The following is a 23,931-nucleotide window of genomic DNA, read 5'->3' as shown; positions in this document are numbered from 1 at the left end:
AAAAACCACGAAAGACCAACCGGTGCGAGCAAAAGTTTTATTCAAAGTCCGTAAGAGTTGAGTGCAAATAGATATCCGTACGAATTGACCTTATCCGGAAAAGACTTAGGACTAAAGACCAACCGGTGTGGATGCCCTTACGCTCTAGTACAGTGCATTGGGTTGGAAATGAATATCGATGTCTGCTGCGTTGACGGGCGTGTCCTACGATGATGAACCGAGAAGACTCATCCCGGGGTCCGTCTACTGGTTTGTAGCTCTGCAGCACATAGAGTCAGCGACCCAAAGGAGCCTCGCACTTTTGTCAGAAACGTTATCGACTGCAGAATGGGAGGGTCGCCTTCAACGTTTGACGCCATCATCATGCGCCCACGTTGAATGTGTGCAAGAGGTCAAGCTGCTTGATCTCTAGGCTGATTCGGTGCTTGACTCAAGCACCGAATCAGCCTTCTACTCTGAACGCACCAAAGCACCAGTGGTCCAATGCGCTCGCTGCTTGCGACACGACTCGTGCGGCTGAATTACTTTACATGCCAAGCACGAAACGAAACGAGTGGCCATTGTAAAAAAGAAAGCCGCTTCTTTTTTGTTGTTTTTGTTGCCATGGACTGACATCCTGGGTCCCGTACCAGTTAAAAGACACGGGGATCAGACGGATGCTACTGCAATCGTTGAAGGGCATCGGGTCCGACCAGGAGATATCCCACTGCGTATCCCACCATGCTATCCCACGGATCGGAAAACCCTCCCAAATTGCAATCGTTGGACCAAAAATCGAGTCTTTTAGCAAGCCTCAAAAGCGTCCAGCATCAAGTGTCGTGGCTCAAAATGTACACACCAATGAATGCCATTATGAATGAATGCAGTGACGCAGTCTGCGACACCTGTCGCTGGCGTCATGCCATCAATCAATACATCGCGCGTGCAATGCTGCACGGGCGCAACATCTGGAACCCGCGGTGCCCAACACCTGGCTACCGCAGCCAATGTAGCACGCAGTTCATGGCTCACGGGGCGCCGCGTCATTTGGGGCGGGCAAGTGACGTCAGTTGCGGAACAATCGGCGAACGTGATGCGGACAACGGTCCGCCCGTTTTCAGCGCCTTTGCCAGACCCTCACACTGTAAAAAACGCGTTCAAGCACGTCCCGTCGGCAATGGCGCCGCAACCAGGCAGCCGCATTCGACAGCACAGTTGCAGTCACGGCAGTGTTTCGACCAGCGCGTCCAGGTACCGTTGCGCCCCTTGGTAGCCTTTCCTCGTGTCTCTTCCCGCCCGTGGCCTGTCGCAAAACAGATGCTGCGGCCAGGGAACCACTCGAGCCGCTCACTTTGCATTTGCACCTGTACCGCGCACTCGATCTCATGGGCTGGCAAGGCTACGTCATCGCGGTCATCGTCTTCCTCTGCGCCGTCTACGCCTTCCACGGCATGTACCGTGTCGCCAAGACATGGCCGCTCGTCTCGCTGAGCGCGATCCAGTACTCGTCGGCCGCGCACTTTAAAGGCCTCTTTGCCTTTCGCGTCGTGGTTGCGGCGCTCTATATCACGACGCTCATCTACCAGCTCACGCACCAAGAAGGTCGCGCGTTCACCATGTACACGGTCTGGAACTTTACGCTCCAAATGGTCTATTTCCTCTGGGCCATCAAGGTCCAAGTGGCCGAGTGGTGCCACGTCGGATCGTCGTCACTGGTGCCCATGACGCGCGAGCGGCAATGGCTCTCGACGCTCTTCACGGTCATCTTCTCCACGAGTTTCCTCGTTGCGCTCGTGTACTGGTCCGTCATCTACAAGACGTCGACGTGGTGGGTCGGCTACATGGAGCACGCGGGCAACAATGCGATCCTCATTCTTGAGTTTTGCTTGAACCATAGCTTTATGGTGCGCGCCGACGCGCCGTTCGCGGCCGTTTGGCCTGTTTTGTACGTCACGGTCATTTGGATCTGCAAGGCGACGTTTTTGGAGAAATGGCCGTATACCTTTATGAACCAAGACAAGGCGATCGCGCCCGTCATGTACCTCGGCGTCATTGTCGCCCACATTGCGTGCTTTGGCTTCGTGCTTTTGCTCGCCAAGGCCAAGGCCAAGTACCTCCCCAAGCGCTGCCACATAACCACGGACATGACCAAGGAAGACGTCGTCTACAGCCACTGCCAGTCGGCCAAGGACGAGCTTGTCGCGAGCCACGCCTAATTTTTGTATTTAAATATTCTTTTTTGTCTTGAAAATCGTTGTTGCCTTGCGCATGGCGCTTAGACACGACCCACGTGTGTGGTGCGACATCGCTGCATCGTTGCTAGATAGATAGATAGATAGATAGATAGATAGATAGATAGATAGATAGATAGATAGATAGATAGATAGATAGATAGATAGATAGATAGATAGATATATAGATAGATAGATAGATAGATAGATAGATAGATGAAAAATCATCTGAAAATGTCAACTATAAAGGTATGATTACGAGGAAGTATATCTTATGCAATCGTGTCGTAGTTGATCGAGTTCATAAAGAGCTTGTTGGCGTGGACGACGGGGCAGAGCGACGGAAAGTACTTGGCTTTCGCCGACGAAATCGCAAGTGCGAGACCAAACATGACAAAGTGACCGAGAAAGATGCCAATGTACCAGAGCGGCGCGACCGGCGTCTCCATCGCAAGAAAGCGGTAGGGCCACCACCCGTTGAGCCACGTCGCGTTGCTGATCCAGATGAAGATGGCGTAAATGGCGGGAAAGAGCGAAACGTAGATCACGTCCGTGCCCTGCACGAGGAAGCCGTTGAGCGCAAACTCGATCAAAAAGAGCAGCGTATTGCCACCGTGCTGGATGTAGCTGTACCAGCGCATGTTGGGGTTGTAGAGAAAACCCCAGTAGACGACAATGACCAGCAATGAGTTGGCAAAGCAAATGCTGAAGAGCGAGTTGAGGTGCGCGCCTTCGCGCGTGACAGTGATTGGCTTCTCACGCGATCCAGACGTCGCGAGCTGGTACTTGATGGCCCAGAGGTAGTAGATACCCTGGAGAATAAAGTTCCAGACGGTGTAAAACGACACCATCTTGATCCCGAGGTACTCAGCTTCGGCAATCAAAACTGCCGCATACAGCGCAAGCATCGCGAATCGAAAGCCCACGTGGACGTAGTACGTCGACGGCGTCTTGTACTGGAACGCCTCGAGGACGGCTGACCCACCGCCGAGGGTGTAGATGGCATGACCCGAGATGGCGAAGGACGCGGCGAGGATCGATCCGATGACGAGCTGGACCCACATGCTGCTGCTTGAGTCGGTACGAGGCGAATTGAACAATGGCCCGATAGACGATTGTGGATTGGCCGCTGAATCCTCGGGCGTCCGTGCAGTGCACTCATGGGGTCATCAAAAGGCGATCGCGATCATACCTGCTTGGTCGTCTGGATGGCGGTAGTTGTAAATTGATTGGCTGATGCGGGCGCGATCACCAGATCATCAGAACTCGAATGATAGGTGCACAAGTGCAAAAAATTTCGTCGCGCATTGTCAAGATGCAGGTGGCACTTACATGTTATTAGTCGACCACCTTGTGTCCAGTCGGTGGATTCCTGCTTCACAAGCAGCGGGGTTCGAGCCCCGTAGGCGTCTTTCCTTTCTTCTCTTTCCCATTGGTGTCGACATCGGATCTATCGTGTCACTTCTTGACACTCATGTTGCACGTCGGTTCACGTATTGGGACCCTTGTAGACGGCGGACGTAATCATTAGCTCCGTGCGAATTGGCGCCTCTCGTACGTACGAGCGCCGCCACAATTCGGTATTTCTGGTTGTATGGCATGGGACGAAGTATTGCCAACGTCGGTGGGTCGTCACAATCACACAATCCTTTGTCAAAATGCGTTTTAATTGACACATATTATACAGTTTTATAATAGGTATACTGGAATCACGCAACCGACTCAAAACACGCAGCTGATGGTTGAAGTTGCATCCGGTCACGCACCTGCCTACAACCGCGATCATAATCGGCCCGTACCGTATCAAAGTATTGCATTGCGGTCTCGTTTCTTCTACATGTACCAGCGCCGCCTTTGTTGTCAGGACATTCGAGAACGCTTCGAGAGAGGTCGTAGGACACATTCGTTGCCGGCCTTATACACAATCTTTCATGACTTTGACTACACAATCGACTGGTACGAGGTCCGGCGAGCACTATTGCCTGGAATGGACGTCATCTCGGGTTGAAGCGTCGGGAAGCACCGCGTTTTCACTCGCGAGAGACCGTACGCGGCGCCGAACAAGACAAAGTGGCCGAGAAAGATGCCGAGATACCAGAGCGGCGCGGTAGACGTGTCCATCGAGAGAAAGTCGTAGGGCCACCATCCGTGCAGCCACGTGTCGTGGCTGATCCAAATGAATGTCGTGTAGATTGTGGGCGACATGCCTGCGTATTGAAAGTCTTCCGACTGCACGTCAAAGTCGCCCAGAAAGAGCTCGAGCACGAAGAGCATCGTATTGACGCCGTGCTGGATGTAGCTGTACCAGGGCATCGTCGGGTAGTAGAGCTCGGTCCAAAAAACGACGGCGACTAGGAGGCTGTTGGTCAAGCAAATGTCAAAGAGCGAGTTGAGGGGACGCGACTGGACGACGACGGTGGCGCCGCCGTGGACATTCCAATGGCTCAGAAGGAAGCCGGCAGCAAGGGCGTGGTAGACGGTCTGGAGTGCAAAATTCCAAATCGTATAGTACGAGAAGGCCGTCGTGCCATACTCTTGCACGTCAATGACCAAGATGATGCAAAAGAGCGCCACAACCAAAAGGCGAAATGCCAGCTGCAGGTAGTAGCGCACACGGGAGGTAAACGTCAAGGTTGCAACTTCCCCTTGACGGTCGTGTTGATGCGCGCGGTGCAAGACGATGCCCATGCCGAGGTACGAGGCTGCAACCATGCATGCAATCGCGATCTGGACCCACATGAGCGCGACAACACGTTTTGAAAAATGAAGTTAGTTTGGGTTCCATTATAACCATGCACGCGGTCAACTGCCGGTAGATTTGAAAGCGACCTCGTCCTATTAGCGCTTAGAGATCTCATTAGCAATCAGCACTGCAAATAGCCGAGGAAATGTGATCGCAAACGCTGATTGCAGGCGGAAATTGAAGCGTACACTGATAGCACTCTTCGTGGCAGGTGGAAAGGATGCGGCTTGAATGGTAGACCGACGCCAGCAAAGTATATACAGAATGAAAATGTAGATGCATCGTGATGGCACGTATAAGATTCATCCTTGCTGATTGGAACGCGCTATCAGTCAAAGATAGGTACATCCTCGGCAGTTTGAGCACAGGGAGCACACACATATATACACACGAGTCCGATATATTATCTTGTATACGAGTTCTTATAGTAGCTGTTTTCTGCACGTCCAACGTAGCGTCCAAAGCCAACCGTGCTCGACATTGCACCACTCCGATCTTATCATGTCACCCTGCGCTTTGATTGGCGCTTCTAAAAACGCGCGAGCCAATCACAAAGAGGCGTTAAATGCGCAAAAAGATATGCCACCCGTGGAAAACTAGACGATCGTCAAACCTTGGGCCGTGGCCACGATCGGAAGAGCGTTCTTCTCCAAGACCGGGCAGCATGTCGGGAGCAGCTTGGCCTTGAGCAGCGAGATGCCATACGTGGCGCCATACATGACAAAGTGACCGACAAAGACGGCAATGTACCAGAGCGGCGCGACGGGCGAGCTCATGGTGAGAAAGCGGTAGGGCCACCACCCGTTCAGCCACGTCGCGTTGCTGATCCAGATGAAGATGGCATACATTGCTGGAAAAAGTGCGATAAAGACGACGCTGGTGCGCTGCGTGAGGAAGCCGTTGAGCGCAAACTCGATCAAGAAGAGGAGCGTGTTGCCACCGTGCTGGATGTAGCTGTACCAGCGCATGTTGGGGTTGTAGAGAAGTCCCCAGTAGACGAGAATGACCAGCAGCGAATTGGCAAAGCAAATGTCGAAAAGACCGTTGAGCGCGGCGCCTTTGCGCGAAATCGTGGTCGGTCCGTTGCGTGACCCGTACGTCGAGAGCTGGTACTTGATGGCCCAGAGATAGTAGATACCCTGAAGAAGAAAGTTCCACACCGTGTAGTACGCGATGGTCTTTGTCCCGAGGTGCCACGTCTCGACGACGAGCACGGCGATATAGAGGCCGACCACGGCGACGCGGAAGCCCAAATGCACATAGTAGGCCCACGGCGTAGGGTACTTGAAGCTCATGATGCGGTGCGGGCGGTGGCGCAGGTGGTGCATCGACCGCACCGAGGCGAGAAGCGCGAGGGCCAAGATGGCGCCAATGACGACCTGCACCCAGAGCATGGATCGGATCGGTGCAAATTTCAAAGTGGCGAGCGAGGATGATCCAAGGTTGTTGAGGAAGTATCTTGCCTCGGGCACTGAAACCATCGAAAATCAAATTCGAATCGCCGCTGCTGTCGCCATGGCTGGCGTAGCTACTCTCGGACGCTTGGATCTCGAAAGTGGCTACTCTGCTCAGCAGCTCCACTAGAAAAGGCCACACGCCTTCGGTGCGAATAGCTCGCTCGCTGGCAGTCGCGCTGTGGCATAGAAGTCGGCACGCGGTCGCGGGTGCCTCTGGCCTCTGCTGCTACGTCTGCGGAATTCCTCCGTGAACGCACTATAGTGTGGACACGGCGACAAGGCGCAGCGACACACGTTCGGAGGAGATCTGGTGACGTGGCAGCCGGACGGCTCACCTGTTACATACTAGTATATTACATGCAATTATAAAGATATGGTAGACTTCCTAATGCGCTCGTGCGGCGTGGCCGGTGCAGCAAGCGAGGAGCGCTCGTGGCCGTGACTCGGGACTGTGCGAGGAACAAAGGGTAGCACCCCAAGGGTTGCCTCTGCGAGCGTTGAGCGACGCATCAAGCAATGGCACCACAGCGTGACGAGCCGAGTGCCAGATATGCAGTGCTGGCAAATTTAACACTGCAGTCAACACCATGATCACCAAGTCCTTTTCATTAGACCATAGTGTCTGTCTTGATGCATTAGGGGCCGTTCGCGGGTATGACGACCATGCAAGGAGCTTGACGCGGCAGCGACCCCACTCTAGGCCGCCCATGATACCAGCGTACCACAGCGGTGCACTCGGAGCGTTCACGTCCAGAAAGGGATAGACTAACCACTTGTGGTTTAGCCACGTGTCGAAGCTGATCGAGGCAAATCAGGAGTAAAGCGTCGGAAAGATCAATCGAGTGCGTCTGAAGCATGGCGCGCGTCGACCAGAGCTCGATACAAAAGAGTTCGGTGTTGCCGCCGTGCTGAAGATAGCTGTTCCAAAGCATCTTGGGGTTGTAGAGAAGGCTCCGCTAGACGACGGCAAGGACGAGAAGGGACTGGGCGACGCAATTTTCAAGGAGTAATTGAAGTTAACGTTATCGAATGCACAACGTCCACGGATATTTCCCGATGGTACGTACCGGCGCCTTATGGAAATCGAGTACGATCAAAAGGCCAACTCATATTTTCACAACACGTTTGGAATCAAACAAAACTGAGCTTCCGCGCTCTTGGCGGGCCTTGGTTGACCACGACCGGGCACTGACCATGCAAGTATGTCTCTTTGAGCAGCGAGATGCCGTAGAAGAGGCCAAAAGCGACCCCATGGCTCAGAAAGAGACCCGCATGGCCAATGGCAGCCTCGGGCACCGACAGGTCGAGCCATCTTGATGGTGTCGACTCTTGGTGCAGCCAGAGCACGACGACGTAGACGCTTGGCAGCAGGAGCGTGAGCCCGAGGCTTTGGCGCTGGACCACAAAGTGGTTGCCGATAAACTCGAGCAGGTACACGACGAAGGAAGCACCATGCAACGCCACGTTCTGCCCGTCCAATCGGCCGGAAGACGTGGCGAACGCGAGCAGTGCTGGCACCACACTCGCACAGCTCATGTCCAAGAGCGTATTGAGCACGTAGCTGTCGCGGTGGAAGAGCACGGGCTCGTACCGCGCCCAGTGGTGCGCGACTTGATAGATCGTGGCACACACAAAGTAGATGCCTTGAATGCCAAAGCTCCACGTGGCGTACTCGTAGACGAGCGGCTGTGCGACGACGACGAGGATGAAGCGGGCGGCCGCAAAGGCGCGCAAAAGGAGCTGGCACGCATACGCCAGCGTCGATCGGAACTGGAAGATGGCGTCCGGGCGTGGGCGACGATAGAGTTGGCGCACGCTCACTGCCGACGCGGCGATGGCGAGCGCCACATAGAGCCCGACGAGCAGTTGGACCCAGAGTAGCATCGTGAGCGATTGAAGAATCCTGCGAGCTCTGGGCAAGACACGGGATGGGCAGCTGCAAGCTGTCGGAACAAGCTACTTGTTGAGCTTTCGAGGTTGCTCGTACCGGTATCAAAGATGACGGGCGTACACGATCTGGCACGATGCATGGCCGCACTACCTCAGCTTAGTACGTCACATCTCGCAATCGAAGATCCATAGGCCGCTCAGAGAGAGGAACGCCATGCCAACGTCCCGAGATGCCCTGACTGAGACGGACAGGCGGCGAAATCGCCTGGTTGAAATTTCGAACGACGCAAATCATTTTGGACCAATCCCAGGGCGTCTCTCGGGCTGCGAAAAACTACAGAAACGCCATTTTTACGCTCTTAAATATGGCAAAACGCCACAAATACCACACCTACCTGCCACTTGCTCCTCCCACGGCGCGGCGCGCTTGGCATGAGCCAGAGCTAAATGTGTGAGCCAGCGAGACGCAAACGCAATAATAAAGACAAAGGAGCGGGCTATGCCATTGATCATGCTACGTTTTTATGAAAGGATTTGGGAAATCCCTCCTAGCTTGGACGTCCAGGTATTGAGAGCGTAACTTGCCCAGGTATCTAGCCCCATCTTGACGATTGCGCTGCATCAATCACACATCGATGGACCATCACACCGTCTTGCTTGCCTTAGAACGAAGGTCGTCGTGTGCTTGGATCCATCTACTATGGCCGTCGGCAGCACATCTTGGATCGACATAATCCGGTTGTTCCTTGCAACAAGAGCTCAATGATTGGTCCTCGTTGTACACCAGGCGACACAAGAGGCTCCGAGGCTCCAACAAATCGACGTCAACTCGCGTTTTGTATGAAAAGTCCACTTATGGTTTCAACATTCAAACGGCGTGGGTTTCATTGACAACCGGTTTCACCAGCATGACCTCGGTGCTACCGACAACCCGCGCCGTGGGGCCATTCGCGCCGTCGTCGTCGCTGCCACCGAGACGTCTCTGGGCGCGCATCGATGTACTCTTTGGCTACAGCTACATTCTTCTCTCGCTCTTTTGCGGCGTGTGGTTTCTGCAGCAACTCAACCCGAGTTTCGCCAACGACCTTTTCTGGGCCCACTACAACCTCAGCGGGTACGAAGCCTACCTCATCGACGTCTCCAACGCCGTCTTGGCGACAACGGACGCGGGCGACATCGACCTCCTCGCGATGAGCATGGACAAGGCGTACACGTCGCCGATCTCGTCGACGCTCGTGTACACCACCTATGCGCGGTCGCTCGCCCTCACCAAGTGCACGAGCCTCGAGTACGCCGTGCCCAACGTGCGCAACATGTCGATGAGTGCGATCAAGAACCCAAACGCGCAGTTGTGCTGGGTCGACTTTGAGAAACAATGGGAAGTCGCCCACACGCTGCGACGCCAAGAACGTTGTGCGCAACGCTACGTCTATAATGCCGCCGTCTACTACGAAGCCTACCTTCGCAACACCAACGTCCCGGCCTTTCTGCGCAAGTTTGGCACCCCCGGCAATGAATTTTACGTCGCAATCCTCGCAGCGATTCTCGTGTCGCCACGTGGTTCACGCTGGCTCGACGCTGTCTCGAACGCGCTGCCAACGACGTCGGTGGACCAAGAAGTCGCCTTCTGGCGTCGCGTGCCACTGACCGAGTTTGTCTACGTGTGGCAAAACGCTGGCATTACAGGGATTGCCGAGACCTTGATCCTCCGAAACGCGCTTGGTATCGACGAGACGATCACGGTCAAGAGCGTACCACACACCAGTGGTCATTGGACGTCGAGCAACCTGTACTTTTTCCTCGGGAACGACTGGTGGATCATGCAGCTGACCAACCAAAGCCTCGTGCGCAGCGCCACCAACTTTTTCGGACTCCGTGACGAGTTTGAAGTCTACGGCGGCTACATGAACAACGAGGATGGCACGGACTACGTGGGCCCAACGGCGCTGGCCCGCGCGTACATCGGGCCTTTTCTCTCGATTGACGCGCTGCTTGTGCCGGTACCGAGCGTGCTTGAAACCTACTACCGCAAGATGCAAGCCTACATGACCGCCGTGCCAGGCGACGCGTTTCGGGCGCTCCCCGTTGCGACCTTGGCGCCGTTCCCGCCTGCGTGGCGAAGCGACGTGTACGCCTTTTATGGCGGCAACATTTTATGCTTGTACGGTGGTCCACTCCCGTTTGTGCAAGAGAGTTTTAGCACCGACGACGGCTGCGTCACGCAGGCGCCTCTTCGCGTCCCCACCAGCCGCTTCTCTCTCCTCTTTGCCAGTGCCGCCATGGCAGCATGGAACGTGCGCGATATCTGCGCGCTCCAGAGCGACAGCCGCTGTCCGGCCACTTTGCAGTCGTTCGGGTTGCTTCTGGCGTCGTCGCCACCACCCAATATGGCGCCCGAGCTCGCCAACGTTACAGAGGCGATCGTAGCACTCAATGTATCGCTCATGCAGTTTGCAACACCGTTGACCAACCGCAGCGACTTTCAACTGCTGTTGCACCCGGTCCTCGCCGACGGCGCGTGGACCTTTTACGGCTGGCTCATGCTCTGCGACTGGGTCGAAGGCAAGCGCGAGGTGGTTTCGTTCCAAGGCGACGCCGCGACCATGGTCCTCATTTCGGCCGCGTACACGCCCGTGAGCTACTCGACGGGTGTCGGCACACGCTACCTCAGCAACGCCAATGAAATCTTATTCTACTTGGTCAACTACACGTCGGCCGTTCTTATCGGTGTCGGCCTACTCTCGATTCTCTACGGTCTCTCGCTGCGCGGCCAGCTCGTCGCGGCCAACCTCTTGTATTTCAACCGGTTTGTTGGAGCCGTGTGGGTCGGCCGACCGCTTCTGCTTCTGCGCGGGTTTGCGGCCGCGCTCCTTTTGAGCACGTCGCCGATCGCACTTCACACCTCGAATAACGGCACCACATCTTTTGCGATCGTCCAGCGCTCGATGTTTGACAAGTTTGTCTTTGCGGGCGAAGCGTGCTGGATAAGCTACGTCGTCACGGACATTTGCCTCTTGGTGGCGTCGTCGTCGCCGCCGCGCCTCGCACAGGTGGCCACATACCTCTTGTGGCTTTCGTTTTTGTGCTCGAGTCGATCTATCCGATGAGACCGCACATGCAGATTGCCCGCACGTGCAGCGCCACCGACATGGACGACGCGCTCTTGTGCCAAAGCGGTGTGGTCGAGATTGGCCGCCTCGTTCGCGTGCTCTGGCTCGTCGCTTCCCAACTCGTGGCCATCGTCCTTGCCTTCGTTCTTGGTCGAGTGGCACAGTGGATGCGCGTGGCGCCAGCGACAGCGCCGCGGGGACAAGGCCAGCACCACTTGCTGGTCTCGTCCGTTGCACACGCCTTTGTGGCCTCGTCCGACACGACCGTGTGGGCGCTCGATGCCGTCTCGTGCCTCCTTTGCGGCTTGCTGCCGCTTCGCTTCCGTGGCCAAGACTACCTCTTTGATTTGCGGCTGTGGCTGCTCGTCCGTGACGGCGACAACCACCACGTGACACCGCTGGCGGCACCCCACGTCGACGCGCTGGAGGCAGCCAAACCAGTCGTTCCAACGGTTCCCATGGTCCCCACGGCCCGCACGTGGCAGTATGAAAACAACCCGGTCTTTGCTGCCCTCGGATTTGTCTATATCATTGTGGCCATCATTGGCAGCGTCTCGTACTTTGAAGTGTCCCGCGTCAACTTGGCCAACGATCTCTCATGGGCGACCTTCAATATGACCGGGGCCCATGCGTTCATCGCGAATTACCTCAACGAGTTTACGCTCTACATGCCGCTGTCAACCCAGCAGGGCTTTGATTTGGACGATGCGGGCCTCGCACTGCCAGGTGCGTACAACGACTCGTCCGGCGTTGTCATCTCGTCGCGTCTCCACCCGTCGATCGTGCAGTACACGCTACTCAACAGCACCACGGCTGCGATCCGCGATCTTCGTCGAACGAGTGCGTGCCATGTTCCCTGGATCTTTACTGCCTACTGCTATGTTGACTTTGCAAAAACTTGGAGTGTGGCCGCAACCGCGTCGCGCGCGTCACGCTGCGACGCCATGGCGTCCAACGGCGCTGTCTACCTCGAGGCGGTCTTGCGCAACGTCGCGTGGAGCGCCTGGCTCTCTTGTGGGTACGGCGAGGCCTTTGAGATCGCCTTTGGCAACGAGCTTGCAACGACGATGGCTGGCCAGCGCTGGCTCGCCTCGGTGCAAACCGACGCCCTTGTTCCGATTTCTGCCGAAGTCGCACACTGGACAGCGGCTCGCATTACGTCGTATACGCTGCAGTGGCAAACCTTCAAGACACTTGGTTTGATCAACACGTATAGCATCAGCAACGCGTACGGCGGAGTCTACCCGCTGACGCTCCAAGCGACCAACGGCTCGTTCCAATCCACGCACGCCACGTCGTACAAGATGTACTGGGGGCTGGCCAACGACTTGATGGCCGTCGCGACCAATGCGACATTGGGAATCGCAGGGCAGAGTCTACTACGATCGAGCGCCAACTTTGCGTTCGTAAACACTTCGGCAACCTCTGTGCTGACGGCTGCCGGTGCGCTGACATCCCCGCTGACCCGCGCCATGACGCTCGTGCAAGATGCCGTGCTCGGACCGTTTGGCGCGGTCGATGTCTACTATGTCCCCGCGCCAATGAGCCTCAAGGCCGCGGTGCAGCAGCTGAAAACGTACGTGCGACGACGGCTCCGACAAGAGCCGCACTGCCAAAAGCTGTTTGCCAACATTTCGACGATCGACTCGAACCTTGTGATTCCAGCGGCGTGGGCCGACATCGGTTTCTTCTCGACCGGCGGGCCATTGCTTTGTGACGACGGCAGTCCGCAGCCCATCTCGGCGGGCCCTCGCACGCTGCTCTCTCGAGGCACGTGCCCGACCTCCAACACCCTTAGCAGCATTGGCATGTCGGCCACATACCTCGTTTTGGCGGCCGTGCTGAGCAACCTCCCATCGCTTCTCTCGCATCCAGGCATGGACATTGCAGCGATCTGTGCGCAGTCCAGCACGAGCCCGACAGCGTGTGCGCGGTACCTCAACGCCACCATGGCCTTTCTACCGGCGTGCGTCAACTCGGGGTACTCTGCCTACACCCCGCTGCTCGCCCACGCCCGGTCGGACCTCCAAGCGCTCAACATTTCGCTCATGCAAATGGGCATCGCCAACCTCTCCGCGCCATTGACCATGTACACGTCGCAGCTCCTCGACCCGAGCGATCGTCGGTTTGACTATTTTGCTTGGTTTTATCTCTATGACTGGAGCCGGGGAACGCGCGAGGTCGTGTCATTTCAAGGCGATGTGGGCGCGATCTCCATCATGTCGGACTACCATTCGCTGGTGGCGCGCGAGGCACAGCGCTGGGAACTCTCGACCATCGTCGCCTCGTACGCCCGCGCGTGTGTCCAGTATGTGACCTTTGTCATGATCTGCGTCGCGACCGTCGTTGGTCTCTACATTCTCTCAAGCCGGGGGCACGTCGAGGGGCTCAACATGCTCGTGCTCAACCGCGTCGGCGGCATCGTTTGGGTCGGCCGCCCGCTCCTCTTTGTCCGTAGCTTGACCGCAGTCTGTCTCCTCTCGACCGGCACGCTCGAATTGGTGTACGATGGCGGATACAGCTTTTTTCAGAGCACGTCGAATCCGTGGTACAAGACGTGGCTCGCGGCCAGCGAAGTCACGTGGCTTCTATCGGTTGTCAACGACCTCCTCATGGTCGTCACGCTCGAGTATACACCGTACTGCGCAACCCCCAACAGCCTCCTAGTGTGGCTCGTCGCTGCGATCCTTAGTGCCACGTACCCGGTGACCCACTCGGCGACGCTCTCGACCGATGCATGCTATGCAGCCCACGTCGACTTTCAGCTCATTTGCAACTCGGCGACGATCTACATTGGCAGCACGAATCGGCTCTGGACGCTCATTGGCGTCGTCGTCGCCTGCAACATTGTGGTCTACGTCGTTGTTCGCATGACGCTCACGGAAGCCCCGCGCAGTGATATCCACTCGCACTTTCTCTATGCCGGTGCGCGATACCTTTTCTGGCATTCGAAATGGAAGTACGAGGACGTCTACTACCTCGATAAAGCGTCCGCGGTCCTCAACGGGATTCTGCCGCTGCGCTACCGCGGTCGGCTCTACGCGTTTGATATCAAACTGTGGCGCATTTTTACACTGCCGGCGCCAGCGCCGGTGCCGCGCGGCCACGCGTTTTACGAGGCGTCGCAAGCGGCTCTGCCGTTAATCGAGTACTAGTAGCTGCTCGCCCGTTCGCATCACGCCAACCGGTCGCGTGTGCTGGCGCGATAGTTTGCCAAAGTCCACACGTCGACGTCGCGTCTCGGAACACGGCAGTCAGCAAGCAGCCAGCGATGAGTTGTTGCCGATTTGCGTGCTTCCAAAATATGCTAGCGTATGTGGGTAACACGCCCTCGAGTAGAATTTTTGTATACTAGTATATAAGTTAGTTGGTCAGACAAGGCGAAGTGGTTGGTCTTTCTCTTCATCGTTCAGAGGTGCGTCTAGCCACGGCGAGGATACTGGCGGCGCGTGTCGGAGCCAATGCGCCTTGAGTTTGGATAGTCCCATCGCAAGACCAAAAAAGGCACAGTGGCCGAGGAGCATCCCGATGTACCAGAGCAGTGCGACGTCCTTGGTGACGTCCAGGAACGGGTACACCCAGTCATCGACCCAGCATTCGCGGACGACCCACGCAAACGCGCCAAAAACGTCGGGCAGCAGCATCGACGCGTAGACCATGCTGCGCGGCTGAATACGCAACTCGTTGAGTCCAAATTCGAGCACAAGAAGCACCGAATTGATGCCGTGCTGGGACATGTGCAGCCACGTGACCGAGTAAATCGGCGAGTAGAGCACACCCCAGAAGACGCCCGCAATGAGAAAGCTGTTGGCAAAGATCACGTCAAAGAGGGTGTTGCGGCGGTGGCTGTCGACTGACCCGACGATCGACGCGACGATTGCCCAGCCAAAGTAAATGGCTTGGAGGTTGAAGTTCCAGAACGTGTAGTAGACATACTCGGCGACCATGCCCGCTTCGATAAACTGCGCGATGATGACGGCGGTGTAAAAGACAAGGCTCATGCACCGCACACCGAGCAGGACCTTGGGATACCGAGTTGGATAGCACACGCACGGTGGTGCGGGGGACGCTCGCTGGCGGAGCAAGAGGAGGACAGCGCCAAGAAGGACGAGCGCCAGAAAGATGCCGACGACAACGGGTTGCCACATTATCTCGTGACTGGGAAAAAAAGAATGGCGAAGGATCAACCCCCACCACCAGCAGCGACGCGGACAACTAACCACCAACCATCGGAAACCTGCGACCCACCTACATAGTTGGATTGTGCGGTGGGTTGTACAGTTCGAAAACTATCGCGTGCAGAAGTGTTTTCTTGCGCCTAATTTATTGCAGTCTGGCGTACTTTGGTCGCCAAGAGACTGCGTCGTACAATGAAAATGAAGCGGCGAGAAATGCGTTGAGGCCAGATTGATGTCGCTGGAAGGCATGACCAGCAGCAATTGTTGTTGTGTGTGGTTGTTGTGACCAGACAGTGATCACCTGACCACAACGCAACGTTTCGCCATTTCGGTGCTCTGGTAATACATGTACAGTCAAGCATGATACCTCTGCCATTCGGATCCAACCATTAAGGATCGCATGGGGAACCACCATTGTGTGCTACCGTCAAAATACTCGGGTGTCTCGCTGCTGGCTACAAGCCCGGAGCCATCCGAGAGGAAAACTGGGAGATACTATGACGGCCAAAGAAAAATGCAACAAATTGGGTGCAGTCGCCCACGACCCAAACGTACGAGCGCAACACTGAGTCCGACAACCGCCGGACGCAAGTCGATTCCACATCGCCACGCTACAGCTTCGCACATTTCTTTCGACTTTAATCTTCACTCACTTTCAATTTTTATCTTTTTTAACTGGACGTGTTGCAAGTTCCTTAACCCAGTGTACACAATGAAGAAAGTCCGACCATTTTATCGAGCATAGTTTTATCTACCGTATTGTTATTGTAATAGACGACCCGCTTCAACAACAACTAGACTTTTTGAACACTGATCGACTCGCGCACCAAGGGAGATGTAAGCTCCGTGGCATCGCGCCGAACACTCTGCTTGAGCTTGGAGAGACCGATCGCCAGGCCAAAAAAGACGCAGTGGCCGAGAAGCATGCCCACGTACCACAGCGGGGAGGCACCCTTGTAGACATTGAGAAACGAATAGACCCAATAGTCCAGCCAGCATTCGCGCGCGACCCACGCAAATGCAGCAAAGACGTCAGGCAGCAGAAACGACGCATATATCAAGCTGCGCGGCTGCACGGAGAAATCGTTGAGTGCAAATTCAAGGAGGAGCAGCACCGAATTGACGCCGTGTTGGGCCACTTGGAGCCACGTGACCCCGTATTTGGGCGAGTAGAGCACGCCCCAAAAGACGGCCGCGACGACAAAGCTGTTGGCAAAGACGACATCAAAAAGGGTGTTGAGCCCGCGGCTGTTGACCGACCCGACGACGCAGGCGAGCAGCGTCCATGCAAAGTAGACGGCCTGAAGGTTGAAGTTCCAGAACGTGTAAAAGTTGTAGGCGGCAAAGCCAGATTTAATCCACTGCGCAACGAGCACGACGAGGTAAAAAGCGAGACAAAGCGACCGAAAACACAAGAGCGCTGTCGGGGACCGGGATTGAAACCGCGCGGGGGGCGGCGAGTGGCGCTGCTTGAGCCCGACGGCGACAGCGCCGACGAAGACGAGTGCGAGGAGGACGCCAACGACAATCGGTTGCCACATGCAGCACAAAACAAAAAATGAACAAACGTCAAAAATGCCAAGCCCCCAAAATGACCTTCGGCAAACTGTTCGGCAACCATACCCGATGGCGTGAGCAACACGGCAACATCAAGAAGCTCTGCCAGCTGGAATTCAGTAAAGGACGCGTGACGTCATCGTTGGCATCGTTGGTGCGGTTTCGAATGGTGCGGTTGGTGTATGGATGGATAGGATTTTTTCAAAGTACACTAACGTACCATTGAGTTCGAATCGAATGCTGCGGATTGGTGGAAAACGAGATGAAAAAGATTGGATTTACGGCCAATATCATGCCGCGGGCCAGTCCGAGTCGGCGGATGATGGCCCGTGTAACGCGAGTCTCGTGGCCAGAAGCGCGGCAAAGCACTGATCGCGAAGGCGATGGACCCAGCGTTGTCAGCAGCGTTGTAATCAATTTACGAGGTCCGTCCAATACTTTGTACCGGCAAGAAACTGCTGTGCGCGGTAATCATGCCGAGCTTGCACGAGTAGTACTGGTCTATTGCGCCGTCAGCTTGAACTGTCTTCTGGGTCGTACATATTTACCTGTACGGCGTTGGTGTGCCAGGTGATGCTACAGGAGCTTGCCTTTGTCATGGGTGCGCACGTCTCGGCTCGGAATTTGCTTCACGGCAGATTACGAGGATCGATCCCATGACCTCCGCAACGGATGATGATGGTTGCCAATGATATGTCCAAAGCGATCGTGTACGAACTAGCCTTTCTGGATTTGTTATCTTGGCATGCAGACGAATCCATCGTGCGCACCTGCGTTTCCTAGTCCCTCCAGCCGTGGCGATGACGTGTCAGCGCTGCCATAGCCAATCACAATCGTCCTTCTGGAGCTTTGTCATCCTGGATCATCATCGTCCGCATCCTCGACTTTTGCCGTCAATGTCGACTCCCTCGTGAACCGTATTTGTGACGACGTCGACGCGTGTCGATGTAGTATGTATGTCATGCGTCAAGCTGTCTTTATGGACGACGTGGCCAACGGCGTCCATGACTTAACACCAAAGGGACCCAGCAATATGTTTATTCTCAGCCTTCTCCACAACGCCACTGCTGGCCAAAGCAACGGGCTGCGCGACGCGTTGCGGCCACTCGCTCAGCTGGTGCCTTCGTGTCGGCAGGTGTCGAGGACTACGCCATGTACAACAGCGACGGCATCTCGCGGCGGTATGTGAACCTTTGCAATGTGCACTCGAATGTACCCCCACATTGCGTCTCGAGCGGTGCATATTGCACCTGTCACCGGGGTAGACGTAGATCATGACGTGGATGATGTAGACGGCACGGAGGAGGACGTTCCGGTCGATGAGTTTCGTGTGGAAGTGGATTCGGCATCCAGATCTTCCACGGCCTGGCGAGTGAATGAAGAAGGAGATTGCTAGTCTCTACGTATGTCAACTCTTTGTAACAACGAAGATAACGCGAAACACGTTCATAAACAAGTGGATTCGGCCACAGAGGATTTTCAGAATGCCACGTCATGCAACAGTCTATACTGTTTGAAACCCGTTTTAAACGTGTTTGAAACAGTGAAGCAAACGCTTATCTTCTGACGCCGTTCGAAACAAATCACTGATCAACGGAGACAAGAGGGAGGTCCGCTAGTCATTAGCAAGGCAGAGCTGGGCGAGTACAAGCCACAAGAACGCTGCCGATACCAGGGACGCCTGTTAAACATCTCATTGCATGAGCTACCTTACTACTGCGGGACATTGACTGCGGAACAGTGGCCAGCTACGGTCGAAGCACGTGGGTTGACTCGACTGCCAGACTCAGACTTTGGTGGTCAGGAACCAGGTGGTGATCATTTCGCGATTTGCATTCGACCGACGACAATGGAGTGGCGTGCGTCGCTGCCAATGATGCCGCCGCAGACGCCGCTGCGACTCGGACTGCGCTTTCTCGGCCTGGCGCTGTCGACTCTGGTTCAGTACTGCCTCGGCCGCTACACACCGCCCGTCGACGGCTGGTCGCTCCGCACCGCGCTCTCGGTGCAGTACCTCAACCTCATCCTCGAGAACGAGCGCATGGCGGCGCGGCGCATGGCGGTTCTCTCGTCCAAGGTGGCCAACCTCGGCATCGGAGACCGCATCGCCGACGTCTCTGGTCCTGGCTTTCAAGGCCTCTGGCTCGGCGACGCCCCAGATGCCAGCCGCACCGACCCGATCCTGCTCTACATGCACGGTGTGCTTGTCTCTTGCGTTCTCGGCCTAACCCATGGGCCATTGCAGGTGGCGGCTACACCACCTGCGACGCACGGACATACCTCTCTGGCCTCGCCGAGTTGCGCGCGGCGCTGGCTACAACCCATGGCATCGATCTGCGTGTGCTTGCGCTCGAGTACACGCTGGCGCCCGAGGCGCGGGTGCGCGCTCTAAACGTTGCATGTTGATGGCATGATGCACACATCTTGTCGATAGTTTCCAACCCAAATCCACGAAGCCCAAGCCGCGTACGAGTACCTTGTGACGACCTTTCCATCGCGACATGTCTTTTGTTTGGCGACTCGGCCGGCGGCAACCTCGCCTTGGCCCTTTTGCAAACGCTGCGTGCCCGAGGTAGTGACTCGACATTGTTTACAGTGTCTATTACAGTGTCTAAAACAGTGTATGGTAGCGACACCGCTTCCATCGCCCGCCGGCGCGGTGCTTGTGTCGCCGTGGTGCAACGCCGATGTCACTGCGCTGGCGCCGTCGTATGCCAAGTACAAAGCCGTCGACGTCATCCACGCCCACCACCTGCGCCTCCACGTGGATGCGTACCTCCCGACGGACGCGCCGGCGTCACTGCTGCAGGATCCGCTCGTGTCGCCGATTCATGGCGACTTTACCGGCATGTGTCCGATGCTACTGCATTACGGCGGGAAGGAAGCGTTCAGCGACGACTGCAAGCGCCTCGAAGAGATCTTGCGGCGCCAAAACGTGCCGCTCACGGTTGAAGTCGAGCCCCTCGCCCCCCACATCACCCCCGTGTTGGGCTTCTTTTTCAACGAGATGGCGGCGCGCGGCGTTGCGGCCATCGCGGCCTTTATTGCTGCCACCGCCTCGACGACGTAGTGGGCATTTGAGCTGGCACCGACACACGATTCTTGTGGACATGAAAACACAGCGCGTGTACGACCATGTACCAGAAAAAGGTGCATAAAACAAATATATTGTACATGGACGCTCGGGAGCACTTCCCATCGTCGGGTCGTGTTCAAGGCAGTCGTATGAAATAGCGTAATTGCGCGAGCACTCCCCAAAGAGCGTGCCCTCGTTGGCGTCGTCGGTCCACAAGCATGCATTCGCGCCCCCGTCGATGCCATGCCCCATTGGGGGGCACCCCGTGCTCGCTTAGCCGGTCAATCTCCATGTCGGGCGTCAAAACGTCAAAGAACGCGGCGCTCAAGCTTCTCGCGGCCACGCTTTGCCCCTTGTTGCATTCGTTCAAGGTCGCACGTGTCGATGACCAGAGCGTGCTGGGTACGGCGACAACGCCGCCCCCGCCACATCGTTGAGGTACAAGAAAAGCGTCGTGAACCGATTGGAACTCGGGGACTCGTGTGCTAGACGTACGGCGGCAGCGTATAGTGGAGCCGGTTATCGTTGACGGCCGCTGCCCACACATAGATGGTCCAAAAGCCCATGAAGAATGGCAGCAAGAAGTGGATGCAAAACACACCGCGGCTTGTACGTTTGAAAAATCGCAACCGCCGATGGGCAGGCGGTGGATGCGAAGCGTCGCTCAGCTGCACCAACGCCATACAAAGTCTACTTCAAGACCCGAGCAGCGCACTGTCTCCAACCTTGTGCTCCGCGTGAGAGATAGCACCTTGTCCCGCGAATTGGTCCGCAACTTGTACGCCAGGTATTAGCGACGCGCGCTGGCCGATGTACCTCGACCGCTGCGACCACCTCGTGCCACCTGCAGCAGCCCAAATTGTCTGCAGAAATCAAAATCTTGACGCAAAAAGGGGTCCTCTATCCTCTCTACCATCGTGCCGGCACTCAAGCGTCGTTGGGCGTGAGCGCGTCGACCAGCGCGTCGACGGTCGCATGGCCGCACGCGGCGGCGCAGCGTTCGCAGAGCGTGGTCATGGCGGCGTCAACGTCCGGCGAGTACTTCCAGCAGCGCGGGCACTTGTGGCCGCTCGCGAGCGTCACAGTGAGATGCAACGGCAGCGACGAGTCGCCGACTTGAAGCGTGTGGGACGCGTCCGTGGTTAGCGGCGTCAGCGTGACGCCCGAGCAGAGCATCATGTCTTCGAGAACGCGGCCATCGACGCGCGCGAGGATCGCGAGGAGCTCGGGTGACGCGCCAATGTGCACGTTGCACTCGAGCGTCGTCTTGACGTCGCCGGCGTCACGCATGGCTTCGACGACGCGGTTGACCTCAAACCGGAGCTGGCGGAGGATGTCCCAGTCCTTGGCGAGCGCCGGGTTGTGCCATTGCGCCTATCGTCATGGACACGATATTTCCGATGTTTCTTGATATTCCCGCATTTCAGCGTCGTGTGTACCTCGGACTGGAACCAGCCGTCGAGGAAGACGCTGCCCGGCACGTCGTTGATGAGTTGCTTGGTGTACTGCGCGAGGCGGTGCATGCGGATGTCTTCGGCCGTGTGGCAAATCACAGGCGCGATCGCCGTGTTGATCGTGCGGAGCGCCATTTCCAGCACCTACGTACGTCCAAAAACACGTTAAAGATCCGACAATTGAAAATCCGAAAATTGGAAAAATCCGAAAATTGGAAAAAGCCGTACCGTCTGCGTCGACCGGCGGAGCGGGGACTGCGGCGCTTCGCAGTACAAACGGTCCTTGCACGCCTCCATGTAAAAGGCCGAGAGGTCCGTCGCAATAAAGTGCGCGAGCGCTTGCTGCACCTTGTTGAACGCAAAGGTCTCATACCTACCCCTCGACATCAATACGAAAAAAATCGCGAAAAATGATGCGACGAGCGTACCCGTCCGTGACGGTCGTCTGGAGCTCCGAGAGCAAGTGCAGCATGTACTGATCGAGCGGCGTCAAGTCTTCGTACGGCACCATGTCGGTGCGCGGGTCAAAGTCGTTCAAATTCGCAAGCAAGAACCGCGCCGTGTTGCGCACCTTGCGGACGCTGTCGCTGACCTTGACCATCGTCGAGGGGCCGACCGAGACTTGGTTGGTGTAGTCGGTCGTCGCGACCCAGAACCGCATGGTATCGACACCGTACGCGGGGATGTTTTGCTTTTTTTTGCCGTCAATAATGTCACTCGGCACGAGCACATTGCCGAGGGACTTGGACATTTTCTGCCCCCGCTCGTCCAAAATGAAGCCGTGCGTGATGATTTGCTTGTACGGCGCCTTCTTCTGGACCGCAAGGGACGTGAGGAGCGACGATTGGAACCACCCGCGGTGCTGGTCCGAGCCCTCGAGGTAAATGTCGGCCGGGCGGCCATCCAAAACGGCGAGCCACGAGCTGCCAGAGTCAAACCACACGTCGAGCGTGTCCATGCCCTTGCGGTACTTGGCCGGATCGTACCCGGGCGGCAGCAGCTCGGCAAGCGGCAGCGTCCACCACGCGTCCGAGCCACCGTTGGCCGCCATGACGCGCTGCACGTGCTCGATCGAGTCGGTCGTCAAAAGCGGCTCGTCCGTCTCGAGGTCGTAAAAGACGGGGATCGGGACGCCCCACGCCCGCTGGCGCGAGATGCACCACTCGTTCCGGCTCGAGAGCGTCGCTTCAAGGCGGCGGCGGGACGACTTGGGGTGCATGGCCACGTCGTTGAGTGCGTCATGGCCCAGCGCATGCAGCGTATCGAGCTTGGCAAACCACTGCTTGGTCGCGCGCAAAATGATCGGCTTCTTCGTGCGCCAGTCGTACCTAGACATGCATTCCGTTCGTCACATTGTCCATCTACGTAATGTGGAGAACATTGTCGTACGGGTAACGGTGCACGAGCTTGGCCGAATGCACGAGCGCTTCTGCCTTGGCGCTGAGCGCCTCGAGGACCGCGGCCGTGCCCTTGGTCTGCACAAAGAGGCCCGCGAGATGCGGACCGGCCTCGGCCGTGTACTTGCCCTTGCCGTCGACAAGGCACGTCATGCTGTTGTCCGTGCCACACTGCGCGTGGTGCGCCATCCACGCCTGGTAGTCTTCTTGGCCGTGGGCCGGCGCCGTGTGCACCACGCCGGTACCCGCGTCGGTCGTCACATGGTCGCCGAGAAGCGCGATCGAGTCGACACTCTCGTCCAACGGGTTGGCAAAGACGTTGCCAAGGACGTCAGCACCCGAGAAGGTCGCAACGATCTTGATGTCGGGTTGCTGCAAGATCGTGCTGGCATACGTCTCGACAAGGTCCTGTGCCACGAGGTCGTAGGCACCTGGCGCTGTCTCGATGAGGGCATACGTCAAGTCGCTCCTAGCGACAACAAATACGTGAGGTCGTCACGAGAGCGAGGTTAGGGTTGTGTACCGGAAGCAGAGACCGCGGTTGGCCGGGATCGTCCATGGCGTCGTCGTCCAAATGACAGCCGAGATCTAGTTGTCATGACGTGTGATTCAATATTTAAAGACGGCCAGAAAGGACGGGTTACCGTGGCGTTGGCGGCGTGGGCCGACAGGACACCGGCGGGGGCTTTGAGGCGGAAGCGAATGTACGCCGACTGCGACGTGTGCTCGTCGTTGTACTCGAGCTCCGACTCGGCGAGCGCCGTGCCCGACGACGGCGACCAGTACACTGGCTTGTAGCCCTGCGAGATCAAGCCGTCTTGGACCTATATGGGCGTCGCATCGACACGCTCCGAGAGAA

The 23,931-nt window shown here is 56.7% G+C and overlaps 10 protein-coding genes across 10 annotated transcripts in view; 3 read left to right on the top strand and 7 right to left on the bottom strand.

The window, feature by feature from the left end:
* Positions 1 to 1,364: 1,364 nt before the first annotated feature.
* On the top strand, positions 1,365 to 2,195 carry SPRG_13609 (hypothetical protein; the record flags this gene model as incomplete). Its single annotated transcript, XM_012353314.1, has 1 exon — positions 1,365 to 2,195. One exon carries the CDS (start codon positions 1,365 to 1,367, stop codon positions 2,193 to 2,195), a length of 831 nt encoding a protein of 276 aa, XP_012208704.1.
* A 205-nt stretch (positions 2,196 to 2,400) lies between these two features.
* Positions 2,401 to 3,296, bottom strand: SPRG_13608 (hypothetical protein). The gene has a single exon (XM_012353313.1). It carries the CDS (start codon positions 3,272 to 3,274, stop codon positions 2,483 to 2,485), a length of 792 nt encoding a protein of 263 aa, XP_012208703.1. The 5' UTR covers positions 3,275 to 3,296; the 3' UTR covers positions 2,401 to 2,482.
* An 855-nt stretch (positions 3,297 to 4,151) lies between these two features.
* On the bottom strand, positions 4,152 to 4,949 carry SPRG_13607 (hypothetical protein; the record flags this gene model as incomplete). The annotated part of the gene is made up of 1 exon (XM_012353312.1): positions 4,152 to 4,949. The coding sequence occupies one exon, from the start codon at positions 4,947 to 4,949 to the stop codon at positions 4,152 to 4,154; it is 798 nt and encodes a 265-aa protein (XP_012208702.1).
* A 495-nt stretch (positions 4,950 to 5,444) lies between these two features.
* Positions 5,445 to 6,347, bottom strand: SPRG_13606 (hypothetical protein; the record flags this gene model as incomplete). The annotated part of the gene is made up of 1 exon (XM_012353311.1): positions 5,445 to 6,347. One exon carries the CDS (start codon positions 6,345 to 6,347, stop codon positions 5,550 to 5,552), a length of 798 nt encoding a protein of 265 aa, XP_012208701.1. The 3' UTR covers positions 5,445 to 5,549.
* A 1,194-nt stretch (positions 6,348 to 7,541) lies between these two features.
* On the bottom strand, positions 7,542 to 8,294 carry SPRG_13605 (hypothetical protein; the record flags this gene model as incomplete). The annotated part of the gene is made up of 1 exon (XM_012353310.1): positions 7,542 to 8,294. One exon carries the CDS (start codon positions 8,292 to 8,294, stop codon positions 7,542 to 7,544), a length of 753 nt encoding a protein of 250 aa, XP_012208700.1.
* Positions 8,295 to 9,203: 909 nt separating this feature from the next.
* On the top strand, positions 9,204 to 14,565 carry SPRG_13604 (hypothetical protein; the record flags this gene model as incomplete). Its single annotated transcript, XM_012353309.1, has 2 exons — positions 9,204 to 11,350; positions 11,422 to 14,565. The coding sequence occupies exons 1-2, from the start codon at positions 9,209 to 9,211 to the stop codon at positions 14,563 to 14,565; spliced, it is 5,286 nt and encodes a 1,761-aa protein (XP_012208699.1). The 5' UTR covers positions 9,204 to 9,208.
* A 216-nt stretch (positions 14,566 to 14,781) lies between these two features.
* Positions 14,782 to 15,558, bottom strand: SPRG_13603 (hypothetical protein; the record flags this gene model as incomplete). The annotated part of the gene is made up of 1 exon (XM_012353308.1): positions 14,782 to 15,558. The coding sequence occupies one exon, from the start codon at positions 15,556 to 15,558 to the stop codon at positions 14,782 to 14,784; it is 777 nt and encodes a 258-aa protein (XP_012208698.1).
* Positions 15,559 to 16,382: 824 nt separating this feature from the next.
* SPRG_13602 (hypothetical protein) lies at positions 16,383 to 17,131 on the bottom strand (the record flags this gene model as incomplete). Its single annotated transcript, XM_012353307.1, has 1 exon — positions 16,383 to 17,131. A coding segment is annotated over one exon (749 nt), but the record flags the coding sequence as incomplete, so codon positions are not given.
* A 1,863-nt stretch (positions 17,132 to 18,994) lies between these two features.
* Positions 18,995 to 20,215, top strand: SPRG_13601 (hypothetical protein; the record flags this gene model as incomplete). The annotated part of the gene is made up of 4 exons (XM_012353306.1): positions 18,995 to 19,343; positions 19,391 to 19,524; positions 19,580 to 19,717; positions 19,766 to 20,215. 4 exons carry the CDS (start codon positions 18,995 to 18,997, stop codon positions 20,213 to 20,215), a joined length of 1,071 nt encoding a protein of 356 aa, XP_012208696.1.
* A 933-nt stretch (positions 20,216 to 21,148) lies between these two features.
* SPRG_21302 (isoleucyl-tRNA synthetase) overlaps positions 21,149 to 23,931 on the bottom strand; it is a gene marked incomplete at both ends in the record, with an annotated part of 3,451 nt that continues 668 nt past the window's right edge. The window contains 7 exons of the mRNA XM_012353317.1: positions 21,149 to 21,595; positions 21,661 to 21,819; positions 21,904 to 22,048; positions 22,104 to 23,003; positions 23,065 to 23,541; positions 23,596 to 23,660; positions 23,717 to 23,896. Of these exons, the coding sequence (XP_012208707.1) occupies positions 21,149 to 21,595; positions 21,661 to 21,819; positions 21,904 to 22,048; positions 22,104 to 23,003; positions 23,065 to 23,541; positions 23,596 to 23,660; positions 23,717 to 23,896 (2,373 nt within the window). The remainder of the gene's footprint in view (positions 21,596 to 21,660; positions 21,820 to 21,903; positions 22,049 to 22,103; positions 23,004 to 23,064; positions 23,542 to 23,595; positions 23,661 to 23,716; positions 23,897 to 23,931) is intronic.

This window comes from Saprolegnia parasitica (genome assembly GCF_000151545.1).
Source record: "Saprolegnia parasitica CBS 223.65 unplaced genomic scaffold supercont2.120, whole genome shotgun sequence".
NCBI classification, from domain to species: Eukaryota; Oomycota; class Saprolegniomycetes; order Saprolegniales; family Saprolegniaceae; genus Saprolegnia; species Saprolegnia parasitica.
Note: the sequence above shows the minus strand (reverse complement) of the source record. Positions and strands in the feature narration are given on the sequence as shown.